This window comes from Lucilia cuprina, chromosome 3, assembly GCF_022045245.1.
Source record: "Lucilia cuprina isolate Lc7/37 chromosome 3, ASM2204524v1, whole genome shotgun sequence".
In the NCBI taxonomy this organism is placed as follows: Eukaryota; Metazoa; Arthropoda; class Insecta; order Diptera; family Calliphoridae; genus Lucilia; species Lucilia cuprina.
The window spans coordinates 1045468-1066180 of record NC_060951.1 but is presented as its reverse complement, the minus strand read 5'-3'; the positions used below and the strand labels follow the sequence as shown (position 1 = coordinate 1066180).

The window sequence follows — 20713 nt, the reverse complement described above, 5'->3', positions numbered from 1 at the left end:
AGGCGTTCGCATAAACATTAATATGTGTGTGGGCTATTTAAGCTGCGTACGACAAACAAAACAACAAATATTATTAAATTCCACTTACTGTCTGTCTGTCTGTCTTAAACCAATATGTCCAATAAGTTTTGCAAAAGCAAATTTACAAATTCAAAGCAAACGACACTTGAATTGGGCAACACTACTAAATACTATAAAAATGAGATTTGTTCAGAGGATATCATCATGTGGTTTTGTTTTGTATTTTAAGGATTTATGATTTAACATATTAAGATGGCAGATATCGCCAAAGCAAAGTTTAGCAAAAAAAAAAAGAAAAAAAAATATGAATGTTTCTTTTTTGTCATATATATATGGTCAAGAAATGTCACACTCTGGCGTTGGTCAGATTTCGTAGTGTAAATACAATACTTATGTAATGTCCACTAAACATACAAAATATTTTAAGTAAATTCAAAGAACTTGTAAACCTAACATCCCCTATCGACATCTTGGACACACTTGGTAAATATTTGTAAAGATAATATTGAATACATTTCAACTACATCCCCAAATGGGGAGAGTGTTTAAACATGTGTGTGTGTGTGTGTGTTATGCAAACAAAGGACTAACTCAGAAATTAGTAGAGGACTTAAATGTGGACATGCGCATTTAGCACTTAAAATACTCACAGAATCCCTTAAGTATATAGTGAAGAATAGAAAAAAAACTCTTTTTCTATATATAGAGTGTATATAATGTCTGTGTATATAAGTTATTTAGTGTCTTAAACATATACGCTGAAAAAACTAAAAGAATACAGGATTAGGATACATAGATGAAAAAACACATAGAAACTTGTAACAATTTTTTAAAACTCTCATTTGTGAAGAACTTAACACTTGCTTGTTAATTATATTTGTATTAAATTAAATAACTTTTTTTTGCTTAACATTTAGCTTTTAATCATTAAACTTATAATAGTTTGATAAAGTTGTTTGGGAGTTTTTCATTCTTGGGAGTCTATGTTCGTTGGATTTGGGTAACTTTCCTTGATGTTTTCTAGTTCATTTCTAAAAGCTTTTGCAAAGCTTTGGTGTACATATATCCCTTATAGTCCTGCAATTAAAATTTCTATTTAAAAAAATAGAAATTTTTTTCCTCTGCTAATTTTATTCCATTTCCTCATAGTGTCCATAATTCGTTGGCACATCCTTGTTTCTTTTCCATATGACATTGAGAAATTGAAGAATCTGATTTAACTTTCCTAATTAAACTTCAGCGTTACTTAACCTCGTTGGATCTTTCATTTATGGAAAATTAACTTTTAAAATTGAACTTTCAATCTTGTCTAGCGTCCAAGTGTGAAATACAGTTGTTCATCTATATTCCTAGAAAGTCGATTTGATTCTTGTTATGATCTTAATCTCCTTTTGCAAGGATTATCAACTCAAGAATAAATTTATAAATATCAAGATATGAGGTTTTTGGAAAGATCTTCCGCATATTGATCTTTGGAATAACATTACTCTCTTTCGATGAAATCTGTTTTATCCAGAAATAGAATCAGAAACATTAGCATTATCTTCTGAGTTTCGAGACGATTGTCAAAGCATCCCTCTCGTTAGATCTTCTATTTATGGACTTTTCAATCTTAGCTTTCAAACAAGTGTTCTCTCTCTCTCTTTCTCTCCAACTATATTCGATTAAAGCTTTTTGACTCGGAAATCGAAAATATTAGACAAATCGTACACGTCTCAGGCGATTGTAAAAACACGAGAAGAAACGAAAATATCAATATCTGTATAATCTGTGAAAAGATCTCTTATGTTACGATCGTTATAAGAGAGAAGTGTTTCTCTCTTACTTTGTTCAATCAGGGAAAGAATCGGAAATATTCAAACAAGAGTCGATTTAAAGTATTGCTTGAATTTTGAGGTTTGATTCCCACTATGATCCGAATCAAATAATCTCGATCGCTCAAGATTCCTAGACATTTACTTTAACAAGTTGTTAAAAAGATCATTGACCATTAAGAGCAACATTTGCTTAACCCAACTACAACTTAAATGTTAAAAGTACTTCAGTCCAAAGATGATCTGATTTTAAAGCCCAGAAGTTAGAGTTTAAAACACAAACAAATTAATCATCTTTAGTGACGCAAACACACACTCAAGAACAAGTGTTTTCTTTTTGTTTCAAACTTATCTAAGAAATATATATATTTTTTTCCAACTGAATGACATCTCTTAGACAACATATTCCTATGACACACAGAAGTCAATGGTCATAAATTTCGAAATTACAGCATCGTTACATTTGTTAGTAATTGTAGATGTGTGTACTTTCTTATCTAAACCGAAATTTCTCAATGACAACAGCAATAGTGACAGCTGTTATGCTGATTTATGACAATGTAGTGTTTTTTTTTGGAGAGAGAGAAGGGCGCTCATTCACAATAGTGTCAATTATCGAAGAAACCCAAAAACAAAAAAGAAAGAAAACATCTTTTTGAATGTAATCGTTGACATTACAAACGCCAACAAAAATGATTCATTTGACAAAGAGCAGCCAGTAAGTTTGTTGGCTTGTTTTTAAGTTCTTTATTAATTGTTGTGTTTGTTTTTGAAGTTGTTGCTGTTGTTGTTGTTGTTGTGTTGGTGTTGTTGAAAGGCCTAAAACTCTGTGTTTGATTGTGTATCTCTACTGTTTTATGTATGTTTTCTGGGTTTTAATTGTTTGCTGATAACGTAGTTAAAATACTGACAGCCAGCAACATTGAACAACGCAGAGGCAGAGGCCAAGAAACAGCACATTTTGATGCAAGATAAAAGCCTAGTTAAGATAACAAGACATACAACAACACACATGGAAGTTTAAACTAAAAAAAACCAACAATCATAAAGTAAAAGAAGATAATTTCGTTTTCTGTGGATTCTGTTTATAGATTGTTTTATATATATATTTTTTGTGGGAGTTTCCAGCTGTCAGTCAGACGCTGTGGCATCTTTAATAATAATAAAAAAACAGAACATTTGTATTTACGTTTTTAGTTTAGTGGACGAAAATTATATTAATATGATGCTAAAGTATATTTATAAGGTTTTCATATCCTTTGTGGCGCTTGGTCATTTATTTTCACAATCACTTCCATCATTTTGGTTTGAAAATAATTTCATTATTTATGGGTTTTTATTTGTGTTGGTCTTGGCCTTCTCGCCAGTGCTGTTTGCTGCCCACCTGAATGTGTAGTAGATTGTGTTCTAGTTAGTGGGTTTTTTTGTTGCTTTTCTTAAGCCAGTTTCTTTTTCTTAAAGCACTAGTAATTTGTGAGTTATTTATAGCAGTTTTATCGCTCTATACCAACCCCTAAATTACCTTGTTTATTTTGGTAATTAGCGTGGTTATGCAGCAACAAACATACTTATGTGTGTATGTATGTATATGATCATTTTGAAAAACCTTAAACAAATAAACATTTTAAACATATATATAGTTGACTACTCCTTCTTTAAAGCAGCTGCTGTTGGAGCTTCAAAAATTACAATTATTATCTTGATACCTGTACGATAACTATTAAACTGTTTCTTTTTGTTTATCAATTGTCTTCAATCTTTAATGTTTTATCCCTATCATCTTTAACATTGTTTTTTTCATTCTTCAATTAAATTATCAATTTCCATTTATTCTTTTACAATTGAGCAGACATTTAGGTAAAACACATTTTATTATTTGTCAAATAAATTTCCTTAACAATTTGCATAAAATTGTCAATTCATTGGATTTTTATTGTAAAATAAAAGAAAAACAAGTACCTGAAAGCTTAAAGCTTCAATAGCTGCAATTATTCCCGGATATTCAAATTTGTTTTGTTCTTAAACAACCCCTTATGCAGATGAGCATATGACCTCATTGCTGGTTTTTTATCTTTTTGCTTTGGGGTTGTTGCAATTTGATTTGTTTTTTTTGCTACAGTTTCCCCCCTTAAGCATTTTGAAAATGTTGAAAAGTTATCTTGAACGATCGTGTTGACAAAGTCTTTAAAGATTAATGCCAACAATTGTGTCGTCAACAACAACTTTTAAGAGTTGCAGGTGTCCATTTTAGAGTAAAATGAAATAAATAAATAAATTTAGTGACTTTGGCACAGACATCTCTATATATAGAAAAAAAGATAAATGATCGATTGCTATGTAGTAGGGAGAAAGGTACAGGGTGTTTTTGTAGGAGTTGTTTGGTTTTGTTATCTTCTCTTCTCGATCATAGGTCCTTTGGCAACCAAGATTGTTATTTCAAGTAAAAAATCATAAACCTTGAAATGATCTGTTAGGATTTGTTCTTGGCTTGAAAGTTGTCCTCTCTTCTCGATCATTTCTCTTTTGGCAACTAAGATGCTTATCGCAAGCAATGAATCTTACATTTCAGCTGCGGTATTATCATTATAAAATTAATGAGAAGCTTTATCTGCAGTTTATTTGTGCGATCAATTCTCAGAATGAGAAAAGAAGTGATCATCACAGTTTAACTATTAGAAAGATCAATGAGAACATTCTTCATTAACGATCGATCTTGGATCAAGTTGTTTGAACTTTGGGATCAATAAGTGTTTATTTAAGTCTCTCTCATTTTATTTATTATTGTCAAACTTGTTTCATCATGTACTTTCAAAGATCTTGGAAAGAAACCTCTTTGGTGAACTGTTTAAGCCTTAACTCCTGTTGTTTACTTTTTCTCTTAAACCCAGTCTGTCTTTTCATAACACCCTTTACTAGATTTGCAAGTAATATTAATATTTTTAAAAACTTGCTGCTGACAGCTGAAAAAAAAATAGAAAAAAAAACACACACACACACTTGTCACATTACTTCCTTCAAGACCAGCCTTAATAAATTAGTCCTCTGGTTTAAAAAATGGTTGGTGGTCCTTTGCTTTAATAACTTAACTAGTTGCAAAAACAAAATGGAAAAATTATGAAAAAAATAACGAAAATCAAGAAATATTTAATCACTTTTACAAGCGTCTGGAAATGACTACCACCACATTTAATAATATATGCTTGGAATACAATAACTATTAAATAAGAATCTGTGCGACAGGACGCTGGAAAACGTGACTTAAATTTCAAAAAAAAATCATAATTTTTTTGCAAAAAAAAAGAATATTAAATAAAATTATTAAGACTGTTGAATGATGAATGCCAAGCAAGCTAACAACAACAAAGTTAACACAAACTCAAACATTTGTGTTAAATAAAGAAAAAAAGTTAAAAAGGAATTTAACATGACTACGACTTTTTCTCTCAACATTTTGTTATATTTTTTTTAAATTTACTCATTTCAACGAGTTATTGACTAATCAAACAGGGCTGACATTAACAATTTTGTTGTATTTTTTATTTTTTGCCCTACGTTTAAAGTTGACAATTCCAATAGGAAGAGAGGAATAAATACCTGGTAGAAAGCAAACAAACAAACAAACAAACCGCGCTTTAACAAACAAGAACAATTTTGAAACGCTTGTCTTAGAAATGCCAACAATTGACCCATGATGTCATATTTGGCCTTATAATTCCCCAAAATGTAAGCCTTTGGTATTAACAAAACAATAACACAACAAAACCAACAACAACAACAAAAATCACCAAAAATGTTTATCAACATCTTTCTTGATTTTTTTTCTTCTTTTACTGTGTATGTTGGAGTTTTAAAACAAATATACTTAGGAAAACGAAACAAAAAAAAAAACGTTGTGCAAGAACAGACATTAAAACTGAACTGAATTTAACGAAATAACAACAGCTATAACTACAATAACAAGAACAAAAGTGTGCAAAATATCCAAACAAGCTTATCAACACGACGGTAACAAGCCATCATCATTCCTAAATATCTTGGTGAGAGAGAGCAACACATGTGTTTGTAGGCTTCAGCAGACGGATAGATGGACGGACGGACGGACGGACGAATAAACGGACAGACAGACGTTTAACAAACAAACATCTTCAATTTGAACCAGCAACTAAGTATGCATGTTGTATGTTGTTACGTATTTACGGATGTGGGTAAATTTGAACCAAAAAAAAATTCCCAAAAAAAAAAAATATATATAAATATTGGGTGGGTGTTAGAGTTATTTTCCAGGTGATCAGTCAAAAGAAATTGAAAGTAGCAAGAACATTATTAGGAAAGTATAGACGAACTTCATTTTTTCTAAAACACTTTGATACAATCTTTGATTAAATATCGCTTATCGTAGAGTTAATTTAGAAAACTCCCATCGAAAGGGGATCGGTTTATTCCCGATAAATATCTAATTGTCATCAAGAGATCAGTCAAAGAAATTTGATTGATTAATATATGTCATAGTGCTCATAGCGTTCTAACAAGATCAACCAAAATTGTTTGATTTTCAAGATTAAAGTTGAAATCAGAGATGGAACTAAAAGTGATAGAATTCCAAAAGTGATCCTCGAGATTGTTTGATGAGGAAATTTGATCTCAAGAGAGTTAGGAATCGAATTGTTATTGCTCGATCGAAATAGAAACTATAAGTTGCAGTGTTCTAAAATTGATCCTCAGATCATTCGATCAGCGCAATTCTATAACAGGTTTTTGTGCACAAAACGCTTAAAAGCTCCTTTTAACTTGCTTCCATCAAAAATAATCACGATGTATCAGCACAACAATAACTTTTCTTTCCACCCAATAGATATGTTGTTGTGATCGTGTTTTTCTTGCTGTTCGATTTCTCAACTTGCTTGTTGTGTGTTATTGGGTGCATTACAAACATAAACACAGACACACAGAGAGCACAAAATAATCACAAGGAATCAACTTAAGGGAATTTCATAAAACAAACGAAAAATAATAATCTGTATCTCGTTGTTGGTTTTGTTCTTGTACTTTTTTTTTTGCTGTCCCCCTACAACAGCAAAACTCTGCCGCCGCAACACACAACAGAAACGAGCAAAAATTAGTATAAAGCAATGTTATCAATTGCTGCCTGCATCAAAGGGGCATAGAGGCGCGCTTACCGAGATCTTAGATTGATGCATGTGCGCGAAACAATACATAAATATTTTAAAGAGCGTTATGTATGTTGGTGCGTTTTGTTTTAAACAAGGTGAAGCAACAACGAATTTTGGCTTTTTTACAACAAAATCCTATAAACAGGGCACAAAACATTTTGGTTGTGTTGCAGCAGCAACAAAAAAAAATTTAAAGAAAAAAAGAAAAAGTTTTACAAAAAGCACAGGAATGAATTGGAGAGTTGTGATGATTCTTAAGCAACAAGGAAAAAACGCGTGTGGTGGGTCGTTTTTGTGTTGTTTGTGTATTTGGCCCCTTTCAAGAGCTGTATGTTTGGCAGGAAGAGGTTTAGTGTGAGTTTTGCCAACTGGCGCCAAGTTTTCAATAATGGTTAACGAGTTATTGAAAATGAGCCATAGGCAAACAACAACAGCATGAACTGCAGAAACCAACAAAAATTTGTTGCAGCAAACAGGGATACGGAACGGTGGACTGACGGACGTTGGAAGAGACAGAAATGTATGTTTAAGGATTTAAAGTAGTAAATGCGTTGAACGCAACAGCTTTCCACTCACTCGTTAATTGTTGAGAACTAAACCAGAAAAAAACAATACAAGCTTCAAGAAACTTTATGAGCAGCTAAAGCAAAGGGGGGAAAATATTTTACTAAGGCGCTGACAACTTTCCTTTAGGCTTAACGTACAACAGCAACATTTTTGATAGAATCATAAGAAAACGAATAATGAAGGTAGGAATTGGAAACAAAAAAAGATTGAACAGTTTAGTGGGCATGTTTTGTTGGTTTTTCGTTGACGTCTGTCGCGACGAGTTTAGACGTTTTTATGTCCGTCCGTCTGTCTTTCTCGTTGTTGGTTCCTTTTGGTATTTAGTTTAGTTAACAAAATACTGCCTGTTTGCCGTTAATAATATGGGTGATGAGGACGTTGTCCAAGACGGCGGCAACAACAACAACAATATTATAAACATGTTGTTGACGATGATGATCTGTTTGCTCATGAACGAGACATTCGTTAAATTTGATTCATGAGTCTCAAACTTAAAATAAAAGTTGTATTTTAGAAATTTGTTGTTGGTTTTACTGCTGCTGCCGCTGCTGTTGAGCTGTGTGCTAACAAAATTACCTGGTCTAAAAAAGATTGAGTGATTGCTGCTCAAAGTTATAATTTTCATATTTGTAAGATACTTTAACTGTGCAGAGGAGTATCACAGCATATAAAAATATAATAAAAAAAATATTGTTGGCTGTTTAGCTCAGTGGCTGTTGAGATGATGAGTAGTGAGTCCAGCTTAAACCGTGAGTTGGTCATTTACTACTTGGCTGGTTTGTTTGCTTGTTTGTTTTGTTGACTGTTAGGTATGACTGTGTCTTATGCCTTTGGCAATCTGCTGTAGACTTTCAACACGTTCTGTGACCAAATAAAAATGTTTGTTTTAACTTAACTAACTGTGGTTGCTGCCACAACAATTTCACACAAATTGGACAAATGAAGCCACAGCATTAGTTGATAATAATGGGTGGTTTTTGTAGCCATATAAACTGGCTCCTCTAAACAACCAAGCAACCATCCTTCCTTCCTTCCTCTGTTGCAACGTGTTGGTGTCTTTCTATAGTTTTAGTGTGGCCGTGTAAAAGTAGTGTGTGGTAGTAATGGTGTTGCTGCAGTAATTCCCCAATGTGTATGTTGTTGTACTTTTTTTTTGGCTAAAAACCAATATCAATTTACTACCTTGTGTGGCTACTTTAACAATATATAGAAACAAATTTAAATTTTTCGTGCTTTTTCCTTGGCGCCACCTTAGCCAACTTGCTGCTCTTGAGCTCACGAATGTGATTATGATAAAGTTTTGATAATGATAATTGTACTTTTTCTTCTTCTATATAATACTTAAACATCAGCAACATTATCATCGATTGTTGTTAATTTATTTATAAAAATGTTAATTTCTTTTTTTAAAGCTTTTTTAAATTATATTGTAATTTTTTTTTTAAATTTGTTCTATTTTTACAGACAAATGTTTCCCCAAATGAAATTTCGGGTATCGGGTCTGGATGCCAAGGCGAAATATATACTTCTTTTGGATATTGTGGCTGCCGATGATTATCGTTATAAGTTTCATAATAGGTAAGTAGATTTTAAAACTAAGTTGTAGTCGAAGTTGTCACAAGTTTAGTTTTAAACTTAGTTTAAGTTCAGTAGGTTTAAAACAGTTTTATTGTAGTTTAAAGATTTTGATTGAGTTTATATTAAAACTTAGTTTAACTTATTGTGAAATACAAGTGAAATTTTGTTATTTTTTGTTTTGTTATAATTAGACTAAGGGTGGGTTTTTAAGTTGGCTTTCAAATGCCAGTTAATGATCTGATTAGTTAATCTTAAAAATAAATTAATTCTGTTTCCAAAGTCCTCGGTTGAGCAAACTAATTAAGTACTCAAAAACACCTTTGGGGTTTTAATTTTTAGTTAATCCTTCACCTAAGACAAGTTAAACTTATAGTTACACTTTCAGCTTAACTTTTATTAACTAAAGTTTAGCATTAATGTTAAATCTAGTTAAATTAAACTCAATTTTAATTAAATAAAGTATAATTAACTTGATTTTTGTGAAATTTGCCTTCAACCGAATTCAACTTAAAGCTAAACCTTGAGCTAAACTTAGTTTAACTAAAGTTTAACAAAAAAAATTTAAATTAAAAAAAAATGTTTTATATTTTGTAATAAAATTTTGTTAATTTTTCCTTGTTTTTTGTTTCTACAGTCGCTGGATGATTGCCGGCAAAGCCGATCCAGAAATGCCCAAAAGAATGTATATCCATCCGGATTCACCTACAACCGGTGAACAATGGATGCAAAAGGTTGTTTCATTCCATAAGCTTAAGCTGACCAATAACATTAGTGATAAACATGGATTTGTAAGTACTGTACGTTTTCTTTGTTTACCAAAAACAAGTTTAGTTAAACTCGGGGTTTAAACTCTCGATCTTTATCTTAACTTAAGTATAACAACATTTTCTATATATTATTTTAAATCAAGAACAAAAAAAACCAACAACAATTAAGCTTAAATGGTTTATTTGTTGAAATTTATATAACACACCTTTAAACACATATATAAGGGTCAGAAAAAAGTACTAAAATGAAAAGTACCTTAACAAAAGTTTAACTTATAAAGGCGGCATAACTTCAATATCTATTCCCCTTTAAATATTTCAAAATTTGTTTAAAACTTTATTGGTGTTTTTTTTTCTTAAACATTAACTAGAACGCCATTTTGTGGCAAAAAAAAATCAACCTTTCTAAACATATTTATACAAACCTCCAAACAAGTTCTATATATATATATATTTTTTTTTGCAAATGTAAATGTGATGTATGTTTATATTCAAAACAAATCGGTGATAAAATGGTAGAATTAATATCGATCTTCTTTCGTTTTGCTCTAGTCTAGTCAAGTTTTTAACAAAAAAAAAGTTCTAGCTTAGAGAAAACACACATAGTTGTTGTTGTTGCGTTGTGTTGTTGCTATACAGGGCGGCGGCATCATTTCATGTTTTATTCAATCAGTCGTTGGGATAAAAAAGAAATTACACTTTGAATTTACCGCAGACGCCGGTAGATGTTGATGACGATGGTCGGTCGTTTGTTGGTCTTAAAGATTTGCCCTGTGAATCTTTTTAAGACAAATGAATAAGAATAAATGAATGAACATACAAATGAATATGGTGTTTATACGCTTACGATATGCAAAAATTGTTTTTTTTTGTTTTTATTCCAACAAACCCATTCAATTTTTACTTACTTCAGTTACGTTGTCCACTACTACTGACTTTGCTAAAGCGTTGATGGTCTTTAACTCCTTCTTCTGGTTCTTTTTCCGTATCTGTGCTGGTGTCAGATGATGGTCTTCATTAAATTTATTTTGTTTATGAAGCAAGTAGTGTAGAGAAAACTCTTCTTAGTCTAAGCAGCGCAACAATTTGCTTATGTTGATGCAACCGACTACTGAAGTCCAAAATAAAAGTTTTTCTTTTCTTTTTTAGTCTCTGTGTTTGCGTATTTTGGCCGCCCGTCGCGTGTGCATGTAATGGGGCTAGTGCTACAATAAGCTCGTAAAGACCCAATAAGCGACAATATAAAAGAAGAGCCGATAAAATACCGACAAAAGATCAATAAAATTCAAAGTCGATTAATACGTCGTGGTGTGTGTTCTATCCCATCTTGAGGTTTCGTTTTTTTTTTTTTTTTTAAATACTAGAGTTAAGCGAGTGAGCATGAGTTGTGTTCAATAGTTTTTTGTGTTTTTTTTTTTTTTTGTTATTTTTAAATAATAAAATACGTTACGCGTTTTATGATACAGAACAGACAAGGGTTGAGTTTTATGTCAAATATTTATGAGAGTAGTTTAATTTATATCTTGTATATGAAAGATCTTTTAACAGATTTAAACTAGGTTTCTTTTTTGAGCACAGGCTATAATTTTCCAATTTATTTCTTTGATTTCTTGCCTTTAGAATAGTTTACTTAAACTTTGTTTAACTACACATTACATAACTCAAGTTTAATTTGTTTATTTTACTTTAATGTTGAAACAATTTCTAATAATTTAAGAAATTATATTGATTATGTTTATTATTAATTTGTTTAAACTCAGTTTACCTTAAACTTCTTTTAACTGCATTAAACATTAGTTTTGTATAATTTTTTTTTAGTTTTAATTAGTTTAAACTTAGTTTAACTAATCTAGAGCCTATTTAATAATCCCACAAACTTACTCGTTAGTTATACAATCACATAGTTAACTTAAACTCTGTTTAACTTGACTTAAGCTGTATCCAGTTTGTTCTTGTTTGTTCATTCTAAAGTTTTTGGTTTAACCGACCAGTTTTGCTCTTGTGCTTTAAGACCTTCTTTATTGTTGTTTCCTATGTTTAAGTTCCAAATAAATAAATTCCTTATGTGTTTCTTAATCATTGTTTTGCGGTTCTAGTTTTTATTCAAACCACAACATTTGTGTCTAGGTTTTACATCCCGAATAAATATTTTATTTAGTTTTTTTTTTTTTTTTAGAAAAACTCAACATTCTGTCATTCTGCATATGTTAAAATCAAATTATATCCTTTTGTTTTCTTTTAAACACGTATATAAACATAATAAGTATATCCTTTTCAAAACATTTGTATGTATATATTCTGACATCTAAGGAATGTATACCAACACCTGTCACCTTCTCAAACACCATTATAAAAATAACAACCACAACTGAATGAAAAACAGAAACAGAACAAAAAAAAAACGATAAAACTATAAAAACTAAGGAGAAAAAGTGTCATAAGAATTGTTATTAGTGTGGTTCAATTAAATGACTTCAAATAACCACCTCCTCCTCCTTCTACTCTTTTTACTCCTTCTCCAACTCATGCTTCCAAAAGTTTTTCTATATTTAAAATTATAAAAAGAGGACGTTTGTTATATGTATGTGTGTGTGTTATGTTGTGGCACTGCTCAATGAACTGTTGAACTGTTAAACTCTAGAAAGTGAGTGCGTGTCAAAACATAACCCAATATCTAACTATATGCCGAGCTGTTCAGCACCCTGCAATTCCCACATGTGTAATAATTTTATAATTATACTTTAAAGTTATTTTTTTCTAACGTTTTTTTTCATCCAAAGAGTTTTCAAAATGAAAACATTGAAACGCACTTAAATATTAAAATATGTATAAGTATAAGGGGGGTATTAGACCAGTGGGTTTATAAAAAAATCTAGCAATGCTTTTCAAACTGTTATCTAAAACTACCATGACTTTAGTTTCATACGTACTACCCCTACAATTATAGTTGCACCAAATGTATGTATGTATCAATGTAAATGTTTTATGGTATGTGTTTTTACTTACACTTTTACACTTCTATATTTGTATTGCGTGAATACTTAAATAATGATAATGTCGGCCATATTGATTTGAAGGAAGAGCAACATTCGCACCCTTTTATTTACAACAATAAAAAAAAAATATGGAAAAAATCCCCCTTATTTGCTTTTTGTGTAAGGCTCAAGCAAATTTATAAAAAGACGTATGTAGTATTCAACATTTTGTGGCAAGTCGGTCTGTTTGTAGTTCGATCGTTAAATAGGGGTTGAGTTTTAATTCAACAATTCAATTCAATTCAAAACATACCTACAAAACATATTTCCATACACACAGCAGATGATCGCCAAGGACCTTTTGTATGTTAAATTTTTTTGTGGTTCAAAATGCTGCTGCTGCAGTGGTTGTTGTCCCGAGGCTGTTAGCTTTTTTTTTGTTCTTTAGATTAATTCATCTTCAAAATTGTGTATATCTTTTCTTAATGTGACCTTAAATTAGAATAAATCAAGCATGAATTTTCTACAGGCTCTCTTCAAATTATGTTTGAGTGTTTCGGAAAGGTTAGATGTTTTTGTTACGCAGACAACTACCAAAGAGGCAAACAAAACAGCAACAGCAACAACAACATTATCTAACTAACTAACTAAATTGGCCAAATTTTCTTTGATTTTCTAATTCAATTGTTTTTGAACAAGCATCCCATATGAGGACATTGCCACAAATTACTTATGTATGTATGTACGTACGCACGTATGTGTGTGCATACATATGTGCGGGTGTATCTCTAAAACATTAATGCCTGAATTGGTCTGCTTTATAGCAGACCCATCCATCCTTGTGATTATTATGTTGTGTAGTCAGTCGTCATCAGTTATTGAGCATCAATTAAGTCAATACTAAATTTCTTTCATTCTTTCTTATTTTTCAAGTCCCTTAACACACACGTTTTACTTTTATGTGTTAGAATAATAAAAAATGCTGAAATTTTTGTTAGATTCCTTTTTTGTATCCAAAAAGTTGAATTCCAGTGTCCCTTGGTTACCAAATTTAACTAAAGTTTTCTATGTGAAAACTATTTTAATTTCTTTTTTTCTTTCTTGTTCTTGCCATTCTTGAAAAAGTCCTTAAGTGATAATAAATTAGTTGTATGAATAGCAAAATTAGCCAGGATATTAAGTTAAATTTAAGGTACAAATAATGTAATAACACCAAGCATGTACTACCTGCAGGACAACGTCGAAATTGATAGCTTAAAGTTAGTTTTATTTTTAAAGCTAAAAGAGACCCAAAAAAGCTTTACTAGAGATTTTTAAATGAAGACTCGTTTCTTATAGAAAAACTTCTTTCTTTTAGTCTTTTATCCTATAGAAAAACGCTTACTTAGGAAGACTATATTCTTAACGAAAAGCTCTTCCGTAGTATGATTATTTTCCTATAGAAAAGCTCTTTCTTAGGAAGTCTACTTTCCTATAGAAAATATGTTTTTTTTAAGAAAAATATTTTCCTAAAGAAATCTTTTTTTTTGGAAGATTTTGTTACTATAGAAATTCTTTTCTCTAGAATGACTCTTTTCCTATAGAAAAGCTCTTTCTCAGAAAATTCTTTTGCTTAAGAAATTCTCTTCCTTAGGAAGACTCTTTCCGTAGAAAGACTCTTTTAATATAGAAAATATCTTCCTTGGGAAGAATATTTTCTTTTAGAAAAAAGTCTACCTTATGAGGACTCTTTGCTTTTATAAAAAATCTTCCTTCGGTAGATTCTCCTCCTATAGAAAAGCTTGTCCTTAAATAAAAAGCTTATTTTTAGGAAGACTGTTTTCTTATAGAAGGAAGACGATTTTCCTTTAGAAAAGCTCTTCCTTAGGTAGACTCTTTCTCTGTAGAAAAGTTCTTCGAAAAGAGTATTTCTAAGAAGAAGCTTTTCTATAGGAAAAGAAAGACTGTTTTCTTATAGAAAAGTTCTTCCTTAAATAGACTCTTGCTCTATAGAAAATTTCTTCTTCTTAGGAAGACTGTTTTTTTATAGAAAATATCTTCCTTAGGTAGACACTTTCTCTATAGAAAATTTCTTCTTCTTAGGAAAACTATTTTTTATAGAAAAGATCATTCTTATGTAGACTCTTTCTCTAGATTTCTCTTTTCCTATAAGAGAGATCTATAAGAGAGAAAGACTATTTCCTATAGAGAAGCTCTTTTTTAGGAAGACGCTTTTCCTATAGAAATTCTCTTTCTTAGAAAGACTCTTCCTATAGAAAGAAGATCTTCCTTGGAAAGAATATTTTCTATAGATTAGCTCTTTCTTGGAAAGATTTTTTCCCTGCAGGTAAAGATCTTCATTTGGAAGACTTTTTTCCTTTAGAAAATATCTTTCTCGAGAAAATTCTTTCTCTCTTCCTTCCTAAAGTATCAATAAAAGGCTTAGAAAAACCTTTCTATTTATTTTTAGAAAAACCTTTTGCTTTAAGTAACTTTTTAGATACTTTAAGACTTAGAAAAACCTTCCAACTATAAAAAGACCCCTGGGGCATATTTTTATGTAATTCCTATTAAATTATAACAATTCCGAGAAACCCCTCCTCCTTTTATGTGTGTTTAGTTTAAGGGATACTTTTTACACTAAACCCTTTTTATGGCATTCCTTTAATCATCATAATTTGTTAAATTTATACATTTTAACCACAAATATCACATACACAAACTCCTAACAAATTATTACTATTATTATTAAGGCATGTGTTTAATCGGATGTATTTATCACTAATGCCTTTTTAAACTACAAAACGTTTTAACATTAAGCGAACATTGGAACATCTTTAGTTATTATAAATTATAAAAAAGGGTAACTCTAATTTTAATCTAACACAAAAAATCTACAACTATCTAACGCTACTAAAGTATTAAAGGTCATGATACCCTTTTTTGCTTAAAATTCTATTGTTTCATTTTATTTGTTATTAAAATTGTATATATTTTGTTTTGAAAAAAAAAAAACGAAAACTGCAGCAACAAGAGTTTAGTTTAAGAGAGCAGCAGTTGGTACACAGCAGCAGTAGTTTGAAATGAAAATAGATAAGAAATCGAATGTATATTGTGGCAACCAAGATGCAGACTTAAGATAGCAACAAATTTTATTCTCATATATAGTAGTATTTTGTTTTTATACTCTCTCTAGTGACATTAGTTGGCCAATTTTTATTTTAAAAACAGGGGTGAGTTTTTTTTATTATTTTCAAAAAAAAAAAAAAAAAAAAAAACAAATATGTATTTGTTATAATTTTTTTTTTTTTCAAAAGTTTAAATAATATAAAAAGGTATGTTTAGGAAGTCTCTGTTTGTTGAACAAATATTCTTCTTTTTTTATTATTTATTTTTTTCAATTTCAAATCTATTGCCATTTAGTATGTTGTTGAAACTAAAAAAAGGCATGAAAAAAACCTAGACAGACTTGTTTGTTTTTACTGCTGGGGCAGGCATTCTTTGTTTTTTTTTTTCTTTTTAAGCATTTTAATAGAGTAAAAGTTGCTGGCAGCAAGCATATTTTAATGCTTCGTTAGATGTTTTATGTTTGAAATGAAAATTCTTTTTCTACGTTACAGCTGAGGAATTTCATTTCATTTCTATTTGTTTTTCAATACATTTTCATTTCCTAAGTAATTTTTATGTTGTAGCGCACAAGAAATATAAAAATATGCAACAAAAATTTCATTTCATTTTGGCGTTTTGTCACACCTTTTGTTAAAAAACAAAAAACCAAAAAAAAAAAAAAACATCTTTTCATATTTTTATTTCATTTCATTAAATGTCGCAAAAAGGCGTCATTTAAATTAAAAAAAGTCTTAGCTAATCGCGTGTCTTTAACATTTGTTAGCCATAAAAAAAACAAAGACCTAGACTAGACCAAAACTAAACCAGCATAATCAACGCCTTTTGAAATTAATGAGGCATGTTTAGAGTTCTTTTTATGACATTTTAACTAGGTCCATAAAAACCAACAAATAATCTAACAAACATTAATAAATTAAACAAAAGCTGGTCATTATCACAATTACCCAAAAAAACGAAAAAAAATACTCCCGAAAATTACCAAAATTCATAGCTACCCCACTAACAAGAAAACATACACCAACTAACTAACCAACCAACCAACTAACTAACTAAGTGTTATGACTAGCGATAACGTCAACTGTTAGTGCTAAAAACATTATGTAAATCAAACCAAAATGCTCACTAACTAACACATTGTGTATTTGGTAATAAATTAATAACATTTATTTGTTTTCTACAATGCAAATTATAACAAAATAAAAAAATGATATCTACAATCACAATAGTCACACCTTGTATCAAGTATAAATGTTAAATCTGTTGTAAAAGGCTCAAGGGAACAATACTAACAAATATTGTGAATTGTTAAGATTTTGCACAATAAACATTGATTTTTTAACATATTTTCTTAACCACATTAATCTGTAATAAATATGTTTTTTTTTCAAAATTCACCATAGTTTTTTATACTATTGTGATTGAATCTAAAAATTTCACTTTTGCTTTTCTGTACACATATATTTGTATAAGAAAAATTTTCACAAAATCTATTCTCTCTTTATTTTCAACATTTTATTGTGAATAATGTGCAACAAAATTAGAGAAAAATCTTCTTTTAATGTGATAAGTATCTTTGATCTGTTCTTTCCGAATCACTTATTTCTTTATATTAAATTAACAACCACATTAGGCTGGGTAATCCAAAACTTATCATCTATTTATTTTAAAGTCTATTGTGAATATGATCCCCTTTATTCCGCAGAGGGTATTCTATAAATACGGCCGATAAAGAAAGTTCTTTTCACAAAATCTATTCTCTCTTTATTTTAATACACAGACTTTTTTGCAATTCTATTTAAAATATTTAAAATCTATTGTGAATGATTGCAGCTAATTGACATTGAAAGTTTTCTTTCAAAAGTGTGGAGAAAAATTAAGTTTTCATGAAATACCAGGCCAAGAGTTCTCAGTTATCTATATTAACAACTTCTTATCATTTACAAACTATAGCTCATCATTTACAATAAGCAAAATTTCTTAATGCGAACTGCAGCTAAATATTATTTTTTTCTTTTAATGTTCTGTAAAGGAAAATATTCGGTATTTTTATTTCTTAATATTCTCCATAAATCCCTTAAAACATCTTTTGTTAATTTTATCAAATATTCACAATAGTTCTGCAATCACAATTAATAACAAAAAATCCTTTTAACTATAAAGGTGTTTTTCTCACTAAACTCTTATCACTTAAATTTCCTTAAAAATAAAACATGAAAAAGAGTTTAAATCCTGCTCGTTTATGTCCCTTTGTGATGTTTTCCCCCAAAAACGTAAGAAAACCCAACAAAATTGCTAGGTAACCTTTTGTTGTTAAGCCGCTCTTTTTTTATATGTCATATCGTTTAGCTGATAACAATGACTGACAAAAGGTAATACCACTTTGATGCTGCTACTTTTTACGTCTTAGAAATGTGAAATAGAACCTGAAAATAGTAGCAGCCTGTTAAAAAAAATGTGTGGCTTGATTGTTGTCTAGTGTGGCAATAATATAACTCCCGCTACTGTGGAGATAGATACCACTGCCACCACTACTACTATTAGTCGTTAATGCTACCATTTACTACTGGAAGAGACTGTTGTTGTCATTTGTTTGTTAAAAGAAATTAATTTCTTTGTTTGGTTGTCCTTTTGCTGGAAAAATATCTTTTCTACGTCGTTTTTTTTTCTCTCGTTTTTCTTTTCGTTTTTATCTGACATTAGTATTATTATCATTGCTTTTGTATTTGGTATTTGTCTTCTCTTTTATATTGTTCATTTATCTCATGTGATGAGTGCTCAACCAGCTCGAATATATATCAAATCTTCATCATCCTCCTCATCGTTTGTTATTATCATCATTAGCATTGTCTTTTATATAGGATTTTCAATACATACAGCCAACGCCGCCAACAGACCCAGCAGGAGTTCTTTGTTATTGGCCACGATTTGAGGTTTTCTGCTTATCCCGACTGATTGCCTGACTGCCTACAACGTTGTCTTTTTTTTTGTTATTCTTCTTCATTTTCCTACTGCTTCTTTGTTGCACATAAAATGTTCTTAAATTTGTCTTCATCTGTCGTCGCACCCATCAACACATTCATAAAATACAAAGCGAAAAATAATCACAAGAAATAAAAGAAGCTGGGCTTTTCTAAACAGGAATCAACAACAGCAACAACAAGAAAAATTTTATTGTTGTGGTCTTAAACCGCAGGAGTAGATTCTAGCAGAGACTTGCTGCAATCATGTACGTTTAATTATGTTGTCGTTTTTGTATTCAAAAGCAATAGTTTTGTTGTTTGCAACTACCCATCAGCAACAGCAGCAGCAACGATAGCAGTGTGTATTATGTGGCGCTTTTAATTTTGATTTTATTTTTGTATTATATCATTTATTTGTTGAGTAAAAGAACGAGCGACATATGTTGCAACATTATGGTGAAGGTGAAAATTCACTTTCTTGTTGTGTGCGCTTCATGCATAAGTAAATTTAACATATGAAAGTTTTAGAAGCAAAAGCAGTTATCTACTTTTTTTTGAAATTTTTATGAAATTTTAAGTTTAGAATATAGTCAAGACCCTATATTAAACGATAGTTCATACTATAGTTTAGATTATAGTTGATACTCTATATTAAACTATAGTTCAGACTAGGTTTTAGACTATAGTCCAGACTTATTGTTCAGGCTATAGTTTCGACTATAATCCAGACCATAGGCTGACCAGACTATAGTCAAAACTTAAGTTAAGATTATGGGTCCAACTATAGTTTAGACTATATTCCAGGCTATAGTTTAAAGTATAGTTCAGACTATAGTTTATACTTTAGTGCAAACTATTATCGAGACAACAGGTCAGACTTTAGACCGGATCATAATATATTCTATGTTCCAAACTAGAACTGATATTATAATACATACTATAGTTAAGACCATAATCAGACTATAGTTAACTTTTATATCCGGACTTTATATCAGATTACTGCTCAGTATAGTTCAGACTATAGTTTATACTTTAGTGCAAACTATTGTCGAGACAATAGGTCAGACTTTAGACCGGATCATAATATATTCTATGTTCCAAACTAGAACTGATATTATAATACATACTATAGTTAAGACCATAATCAGACTATAGTTAACTTTAATATCCGGACTTTATATCAGATTACTGCTCAGACTTCAGTACAAATTGTTGTACAGTTTCAAAAATTTATCTTGGTAAAACTTGGATTTTACATATTTTGCTTTTAATGTTCTTAAATAAAACTGGTTTAAAGTAATTAAAATTTTGCTCTTTTTGTTGTTTCTTCTCTACTGTCAACAATTTATGACACTTTTAATAACGAATCTTTTTTTTCTCTCTTCTATTTTGTATTTATCTTGGCCTCGAGGAAAAACTAGTTATTTATTGATTTATTACAAATTATTGAAGTTGAGAAAATTATGTATTTTAAGACGATTATTATAATACATATGCATGTATATAGTTTTATTCTCAGAAAGATATTAGCAAAACGAAAAATATAAATTTTATTTTTTCTTTTTTTATATTGAAGGTAATAACGATTGTAATTGTTGTTGTGTTGTGGGGTAACGTCTGAAAATACACTTTTTCTTGTAGCGGGTTGTCTAGCGGTTTAAAGTAGAGTTTTTTAATGTTGAGAAAGTGCGACATTCACAATAGTTAGTTTTCACTTGATGATGTTTTCTCCTAATTTCTAATGATTATTAT

General features: G+C 30.3%; 1 protein-coding gene across 7 annotated transcripts in view; it reads left to right on the top strand.

Annotated features, from left to right (window-relative positions):
* The window catches only part of LOC111691046 (optomotor-blind protein), a 98874-nt gene that overhangs the window by 32946 nt on the left and 45215 nt on the right, over window positions 1–20713 (top strand). For 5 of the 7 annotated variants that reach the window (XM_046947668.1, XM_046947667.1, XM_046947672.1 and 2 more), the window contains 2 exons: window positions 9038–9151; window positions 9786–9948. In XM_046947668.1, the coding sequence (XP_046803624.1) occupies window positions 9038–9151; window positions 9786–9948 (277 nt within the window). The remainder of the gene's footprint in view (window positions 1–9037; window positions 9152–9785; window positions 9949–20713) is intronic. The other 2 variants (XM_046947673.1, XM_046947670.1) reach the window with 1 other exon arrangement.